Source organism: Chrysochloris asiatica, unplaced genomic scaffold, assembly GCF_000296735.1.
Source record: "Chrysochloris asiatica unplaced genomic scaffold, ChrAsi1.0 scaffold00038, whole genome shotgun sequence".
In the NCBI taxonomy this organism is placed as follows: domain Eukaryota; kingdom Metazoa; phylum Chordata; class Mammalia; order Afrosoricida; family Chrysochloridae; genus Chrysochloris; species Chrysochloris asiatica.
In genome coordinates, this window is record NW_006408556.1 from 14,275,094 (window position 1) to 14,283,252 (window position 8,159).

At 50.2% G+C, this 8,159-nt stretch overlaps 1 protein-coding gene across 2 annotated transcripts; it reads left to right on the forward strand.

Moving 5' to 3' along the window:
• The first annotated feature begins 122 nt into the window (after nt 1–122).
• On the forward strand, nt 123–6,904 carry KLHDC3 (kelch domain containing 3). 2 transcript variants are annotated; one of them, XM_006860476.1, is made up of 11 exons: nt 123–371; nt 2,485–2,697; nt 2,876–3,052; nt 3,205–3,320; nt 3,500–3,571; nt 3,688–3,901; nt 3,981–4,067; nt 4,197–4,305; nt 4,436–4,509; nt 4,631–4,709; nt 6,263–6,904. In XM_006860476.1, exons 2-11 carry the CDS (start codon nt 2,544–2,546, stop codon nt 6,327–6,329), a joined length of 1,149 nt encoding a protein of 382 aa, XP_006860538.1. In that variant the 5' UTR covers nt 123–371; nt 2,485–2,543; the 3' UTR covers nt 6,330–6,904. The 2 variants fall into 2 exon arrangements, with proteins under 2 accessions (XP_006860538.1, XP_006860539.1); XM_006860477.1 differs by lacking the exons at nt 123–371; nt 2,876–3,052 and having other exon boundaries at nt 2,332–2,697; nt 6,263–6,896.
• The last annotated feature ends 1,255 nt before the right edge of the window (nt 6,905–8,159 follow it).

An 8,159-nucleotide genomic window follows, 5' to 3' on the forward strand; every position in this document is an offset into this window, starting at 1 on the left:
GCGAGCCATGGCGGGAACAATCCGCCTTTTGCTCCGCCTCTGTCATTCCCTACCCAGACAACAAAGGACTACATTACCCAGTGACCAATGACCCCGGTCTTGACACAAATCTGTGTACACGCAGAATCTTTCCTCTAAATCCTAGCTCACTCTACAAGCCCTCCCATCCCTCCGGAAATCCGTAGACTACAAATCCCAGGAGTTCTCGGGGACTTAGCTCCGATTGCACGTGCGCACACAGCTGTCCGCCGCAAAAAGAGAATCTGGCTGTGTTTACCTCGTTGGGTACCGAGTCGTCGGTTGGCGCGCAACGGGTTCTAGCCTGCTAGCAGAGCGAGGACCCGCGGCCCCACCCCGGCCCGGCCTGGCAGGTATCCCAGGATGGTTTGGAGGGAGACTAAGACTTGGGAGGGCTCCGACGTCCATGCCTAGAGCTGAAGTGGTGGGGAAGGACTGGGGGATGGGGGGGGCGGTGGATGATGGGAAAGGAGAGTGTTAATGAGGGTAAAGGGCTGGAGAAGAATGTGGGAGAAGGCTGGGAGAGATCTGGTGACTAGGAGAGCGGCGGGCACTGTAGGCAGTTGGAAGCACGACTAGGTTGAGAAGAATGGGGGAGCTGAGCTTAATGAATGAGGTGGCAAAGATGTTGTGCGGGAGGCTGGGGTAGTAGGAAGAGGACCAGGATAACATCAGATTCAGGGAGGAATAACCCTAACCCAAGAGACCAAGGAATGACATTGTTTTCTTCTCTAATTGGAGGAGGGTAAACTAGAGGGCTATCGGGTGGAGCTGAGTAGTGGGAGAAAAGGAAATGAGAAAACTGCAAAGCCCTCAGGAGATCTAGAAGGTCCTGAAATGGGGCGTGAAAATTACAGGAGACCAGGGAGGAGGGTAGATGCACGAAGGAAACGGAAGAAGGTTGAGAATGCGGCAGTGATGGAGAATGGAGAGATCCAAAAATAAGAGGAGCCCTTGAGAGACCCTGGGCTTGTTTTCTGTGAGCTTGACTTGCCTTTTTGGAGAAGAAGCTAAAAAATTTTCTCCACTTTCTGCTAGAATTGCTTATTTCTTCCCTTGTAAATTCTTTGCAGTGGGGAGCAGAAGCTATGAACGGTGATTCTCATCCACTCTTAACCCTTTTAACCTATCTGTCCCCTTGATTTGAGATCCAAGGTATTTTGGCTTGAGGGAGGGAGTGAGCAGCAAGAGAGTAGATTTCTTTGGGGCTATTTCAAGTTATGCTGAGTGGTAAAGCTTGGGGTGAGGGGTTGGGACTGGAAAACTAGCTGAAGATAGCCTCTCTTTCTTGTTGGAAGCCTCCCTTATTTGAGCTTTCTCTGTACCTGATGTTCCAACTGCCTCTTCCTGCTGCCAGGACTGCTTGAAACAGAGAGCAGATGATCCACTCAAATCTTAGCAGGTGCCTCCCCCCAGCAAGGGCAGTACCAAGTTGCAGAAAGATTTGCCTGACAGAGCCCTCAAATATAGCCATTATTACTGGGTTGGCAGATTGTCTTTAAGGGGCCATAACTTCTCATGCTGGTACTCATTCTTGTTTAAGGACATTTTTATCTTCTCTTTCTAGTGCAAATGGCCACTCCATCCCCTTTTCAGGGAGCCAAGTGGGAGAAGAGCTGCTGGGAACAGCTTGGTTTCTAGCACTACAATAGCAGGTCCAGGGAAGGGGCAGGCTGCGAGAGGCCTGCCTCCTCACCTGGCTCATCCCCAGCAGACACATACCTTTCTGGCTTAAGCTCCTAATCTTGGCAGCATACCAAGTACAGCTGTTTAAAGGAACTCCTTGTGCCTGTGGGGGGCCCTATGTGACCCCGATGACAGCAGCTCAACTTTACCAGAGCTCCCTGTGAGGGGCTAACCAACCATGGTAACATGGAAGTCCCCATTCTATGTCAGTCCCACCCCTATCCTGGGCTGGGGGTTCTGTTCCACTCTGAAACCCTAAAAGCTTTTGGGCTTGGAAGCACCGGTGCTGCTTGTATGCCGTCTGGGGTTGACTGCGCTATTAATAGCTCTGAGTATTTTGAGATCCCTATCCCCGCCTTCAAGAGCACAGAGATTCTTCGAGAGGTGGCAGTAAGCAGAGCAGAGCCAAAGAGACAAGAACATGCCTGGCCCAGGAAGGGGACTTTGCCAGGGGAGAAACAAGGTGGAGCCCTTTGGGGGGGTGGGGGCAATCACGCTGAGTCCTTGATCAGCAGATTCTGAGCTGGTAAACAATCAGGTCAGAGTTGCCCCACCCTTTGCTGTTGGAGAACACAGGGCTAGCACTAGCTGCCTGACCTCTGTAACTCCCCTGAGGCAAAGCCAGCCACCTGGGTGTTGACTAGTGTCCCTGCAAAGGAGGAGTGGTGAGGAAGGGCCACCAGGGTGACACTTGGAGGCTGGGGCTGGTCCTGGGAAGAGTCACAGTGAGTCTGGCAGAGGCTTTGCCTGAGGGAGCCCATGACCCTGACTTGTGTGCAGGTAGCAGAGGCAGCAGGCCGTGCCGGGGGGGCATGTTGCTGTAACCAGTGACCCAGGGGATGTTACGGTGGACAGTGCACCTGGAGGGCGGGCCCCGCAGGGTGAACCATGCCGCAGTGGCTGTTGGGCACCGGGTCTACTCCTTCGGGGGTTACTGCTCTGGTGAAGACTATGAGACACTGCGCCAGATTGATGTGCACATTTTCAATGCAGGTAAGCTAATGCTGGGGCCATCTCTGGATGTCTAATCAGGGAGGGAATGAGGTGGCTGAATGGGGTTCCGCGGTGGTCCTTGTGGCTGGGGGAGCGAGGGAAGAATGAATATCTGATTTGAGAAAAAGTGGACCGGTTGGAGGGAGGGTCTGAGGCCTGAGCTGAGCTATGCCCACAGTGTCCTTGCGTTGGACAAAGCTGCCCCCGGTGAGACCTACCACCTGCGGCCAGGCTCCTGTGGTACCCTACATGCGATATGGACACTCAACCGTCCTCATAGATGACACAGTCTTCCTTTGGGGCGGGCGAAATGACACCGAAGGGGCCTGCAATGTGCTCTATGCCTTTGATGTCAGTGAGTATGGTCTTGTGAGGTTGTGTTGTCAGTAGGTGCCTGGGTGGGGGACTGGGAAAGGTATGGGTTGGCAGAGGAGGCTGGGGAGTACACACCCCAGAACTTAGGAGAGAGTGTTAGGTTGCTTACCTAGACCACTCTCATCTCCTCAGATACTCACAAGTGGTCTACACCCCGAGTGTCAGGAGCAGTTCCTGGTGCCCGGGATGGACATTCAGCTTGCGTCCTGGGCAAGACCATGTACATATTTGGGGGCTATGAGCAGCTGGTAGGTCTGGGAAGAAACTAGAGATTTAGGGTGGGAAGAGGAAGGAGGGGAACGGAAGATGGTTGGAATGGGAGGTTTTGGCTTGTTTGCGGAATGTGAAGGGAGGGATGCAGGTCAAGGAGTGACCATGGGCCCCTTCTTGTATTCTTTCACTTTGCTCCTTCCTCTTCCCCACTAAGGCGGACTGTTTTTCCAATGACATTCACAAGCTAGATACGAATACCATGACCTGGACCCTTATTGGTACAAAGGTTTGTGCTTTCTTCAGATCTCCACCCTCAACTGAAGAAGTCACAGGAAGCTGAAACTGAGCAGCATCCTTTTCCTGCTAATCCTCCTCTCTACCTGGTCCTTCTGTCCTGTTCAGGGCAACCCTGCACGCTGGAGGGACTTCCATTCAGCCACCATGTTGGGCAGTCACATGTATGTCTTTGGGGGCCGAGCTGACCGCTTTGGGCCATTCCATTCTAACAATGAGATTTACTGCAACCGCATTCGCGTCTTTGACACCAGGACAGAGGCCTGGCTAGACTGTCCATCCACTCCAGTGCTACCTGAAGGGCGCCGAAGCCATTCAGCCTGTAAGTATCTGCCCAATCTCTGCCCAATCCCCTTTTCTACCCACTGCCCTCACACGCTTGCTTTTCTTCTCAACTCCAGTTGGTTACAATGGGGAGCTATACATCTTTGGTGGCTATAATGCAAGACTGAACCGGCATTTCCATGACCTCTGGAAATTTAACCCCGGTAAGGAGCTCTGCCTTTAGGGGAGTTACAAGGAACAGTTGAAGTGGGAGAGAAAGCAAAAAAATGAACCTAATAGGTGTAGTAGTGGGGGCACTGAACCTCCTCTCCTCCATATAAACTTTTCTTTAGTGTCCTTCACCTGGAAGAAGATTGAACCCAAGGGGAAGGGACCCTGCCCCCGCCGGCGCCAGTGTTGCTGTATTGTTGGTGACAAGATTGTCCTCTTTGGGGGTACCAGGTTAGGAGGCGAGAGAGGAGGAATCCAGGAGGGTTCTGTATATATGATTAACATGAGAGTGGGAGGTATTGAAGCAAGAGGACCTCAGGGATAGTCTCTACCTCCGCCAACTCTCTTTTTATCTCTATAGTCCATCTCCTGAGGAAGGTCTGGGAGATGAATTTGACCTCATAGATCATTCTGACTTACACATTTTGGACTTTAGTAAGTACACTCATTCCCAAAGTGCTTCTGCCATTGAAGTCCCTCTCTTACAGTGGTGACACCCAGGACAGAGTTCTTTCCTGGCTTTGACCATTTCCCATGTCCCCCTCTTCCCTTAAAGGCCCTAGTCTGAAGACCCTGTGCAAACTGGCCGTGATTCAGTATAACTTGGACCAGTCCTGTTTGCCCCATGACATCAGGTACTGCATGTTGTGGTTGGGAAGGAAAGACTGGTTGGGGGCAAGCAGGGCAATATAGGCATGACCTGGTTAGCTTGGGCAGTTTTTATTTTGCTTACTGTACAGTGTACTTATGGGGAAGGAGACGGAAGGAAATGCAGTTATAACCATCATGTAAGGAAGCTGCTAACCGGTAAATTACAAGTTTCCCATATTGTTTTAGAGTAGAATGTTCCTATGAAACTTTCCTCAGCTGAAGTGGTATAAAGCAAAAAAGCATTTACTATTCATTTGTATGGGACAAATTTTTGAGCATTCCCAGACTAACAATAACTGCCAGAATCATACTAAATAACACAGAAAACCTAAGGTAACACTAATTTTAGTATGGTGTCCGCAGACACAGTTCAAAGTGATGGCGGCTTGCTGCTGAGTGTCGTTTTCCCAGAAGGAACTCGGCAGCACCACTTGCTGCTTGGGGTACTCTTTAATGTTGTTGAATGCTAGTTTCACTTTGCCTTTTTGTTTTGTTTTTTTTCTAGTAAAAGCAAAATGTTCTCTACGTTTCTTTTGGTTAGCAAAAACAGGTACTAATGTAGGTGTTTTATAAAAGTCCAGTAGTGTAAATTGAACCTTCAAAAAGTAGGGAATACCTGTATATGAAAAAAATACAAATCCAGTTTTTCAGAGCCAAACTCAGGAACCTTACTTCCTGAGAAATGTGAGCCTGTGCAGTTGATTTGTTAATATGATGAGAAGGTTTGATTCAATCTTTGAACTGAGTTGTAAAGACAAGTTTTGAATGCTCTGGATCAAATTCCTCCCAAATTGAAGATGGCCCTGGTTTAGCTTCCCTTTGAAGTCCATTCTTAAGTCAAAATGTAGCACCAGAAGTGAACTTTGTATATAAGTGTATCTATTTACCTGTTAAGGTAACACTTCCCACTACACTTCCCACCTTATATCAGTTCAGTTCAGCTCTTTACCCTTAAGGGTCAGTATGTTCGGTATATGGTGCCATGGAGTGTACAAAGCTGGACTTACCCAACATTGACATTTGTACCATTACCTCCTACCAAGTGGACTGTGGGGAGGGTCTTGGCCTGAGGAGGTACTTGGTAAATTTTGGCAAAATTTAAGAATTGTCAAAAAGAGATGGGTTAATTTGAATGTGGTGGGATGGATCATGGAAGCTTCAGGGAGGGTAAGGGATCTGGTCAGACCTCATTTAAAGATGGGAGTTAGTTAAGAGCAGTAAAGGAAGTTCCTGGTGGTGTGAGGTGGAGAATCTGCCTGGTTGGAGCTGAGCAGAGCAGGCAAGGTTAGCTAGGCGGTTTGTTGAGATGCACTATATTTATGGTGCTTGGACACAAGAATGTATATAAACATAAACAGGAAATCCATACTGACTTGGAGGGGGAGGAGTGGGTGGGATTGGATTTGGTGGTGGGTGGCATCTGATTATTAAATGTAATAGGGCTGTTAGGGAGAAGAATGTTGAGGGGACTGGTGTATTTGGAAGAAGCTGTTTGGGCCTTGAGGGTAGGAGTTCCCCTTTCTCTTGTCCTTTCTAGGTGGGAGCTGAATGCCATGACCACCAACAGCAATATCAGTCGCCCCATCATCTCCTCCCACGGCTAGGAGGAAGTGTGTCTGCCATCTCCCCTCCTGAGCCTGCTGTTGTATTCACTGCCCCTGCCCCATCTCTCACCTGCCTGCCCCTTTGGACCCAACACTCCATATACCTCCACATGGAGTTGTACTAGAGGTGTTTTCTTTGCTGTGAACTCAGTGGGAAGTTGTGGGGGCAGAGGCCTAGGTCTCTCCCCCTTTGGGGCCAAAGGCCCCTTCCCTTGGTGCTCTGACCCATCCTCTCCTCTCCAACTGCTCCTGGCCCTCCATTCTGCCCCAGGCCAGCCAGATCCTGCTGAGAAGGGAAGGAAAGGGAATGGGGAGAAGGGAGAAGCTGGCAGCATCCCATCTGAGCCTTAGGAGCATTCCCACACTCCTGTTTCCACCCCCTCTCCTGCTTGAGCCCTGAGCATTGACTGGGAGCTGAGTGGAGTTGCAGCTGTTGGCTTGAAACCTCCTCCTTCCCCACTTGGGGAGGCAGGGACCAGCAGATAATCCCATCCCTGCCTGAGCTGTTGCTGTATGTACTCTGAAGCTCAGCCAGCTCAGATTTTATAAAAATTAATTTAAAACCTCAAAACGTGTGATCTGAGTTTGTGGAATGTCTGGAATTTGAAATGGGAGCTGGGTGCTGAAGAGGGGCATCCCTAAAATTCTGGGTTCTAACCTAGGAGCTCTGGTAGCACAGTGGTTGTGAATCGGGCTGCTAACCTCAAGGTCAGCAGTTTGAAATTACCAGCTGTTCCGCAGGAGAAAGATGAGGCTTTCTGCTCCCAGAAGATTTACAGCCTCGGAAACCCTGTACAGGGTCACTATGAGTCGGAACCGACTCCATGGTACTTAACAACAACAACCAAGCTCTTTGGGAAACGATCTGTCACCAAAGCCAGGCCTAGCTCTTGTGTCCTGTGAGCCCTGTGACTCGGTAAAAGATTGCAACTTTATCCCTGGAGCTCTCAGCTCCATTCGCCCATACGACCCCGCTGTGACCCCGCTGCCCTTCGCAGCCTGTCTCAGCCCCGCCCTCGGTTCATCCCGAGCTCGTCCTCGACGCCGGAAGAGGTGGGTCTCAGGCCATCGTGAGCGGAAGTAGCGCCATTTTTTCCAATCGATTCGGAGCAGATGCCGAGTGTGGGTTCACGAGCGAGACCTGTAGCCCAGTCTTCCTCCCGGCACCGATGCGGCGGGGAGGGCGGCGGAGGCCTAAAACCTGGGGCCGCGACCCGGGACCTGCGGAAGGGTGAGGGGCCTGCGCCCTGTTCGTAGGAGTTCACGATCTAGCTGGGGTTTCGAGCCTGGAAACACTGCTAAATTTTCTGAAAGAGGCAGGCATTGGGAGCACCCACGAAGCAGTATGTGGCGTAGGAACGGGAGGGTTCTTGCTCTAATAGGGCATCCAGAGCAACAGCTTAAAGGGCTACTAGTGTTTTAGCAAGTAGAAAACGTCAGGAAAGACCATGCTGGAGAAGGGTGAGCCGACAAAGTCTATAAATTTTTGTTGAGTTTTAGTATATGCAGGCACACTTAGTCGTTGCCCCAGGTACTGACGATAAAGTAATAGATAAAGTCTTTGGAGCTTGCTTTTTAGAAACGCACACCAAACCTGAGTGGAATCCAACTCCTAGCTACCCTATAGAAAGAACAGTGGAACTGCACCTCGTGGTGTCCTAGACTAAATTTACTGGAGCGGCTGGTGGATTTGAACCGCAAATTTAATGGTTAGCAGCCTGATGACTAACTCACAGTACCACCAGGGCTCCTCACTTTTTAGAAAGGGCAGTTATTATTAAATTGTGATAAAGGACTGAATTGTATTCTTTAAAAGGGTGACTTTTATAG

Bases quoted from the DNA above. Each gene is read 5' to 3' on its own strand.
- KLHDC3 (XM_006860476.1), top strand. From the start codon at position 2,544: ATGTTACGGTGGACAGTGCACCTGGAGGGCGGGCCCCGCAGGGTGAAC. The intron at 2,698-2,875 runs GTAAGCTAATGC...CTATGCCCACAG, and splicing joins TGTGCACATTTTCAATGCAG to TGTCCTTGCGTTGGACAAAG. The intron at 4,510-4,630 runs GTAAGTACACTC...CTTCCCTTAAAG, and splicing joins CTTACACATTTTGGACTTTA to GCCCTAGTCTGAAGACCCTG.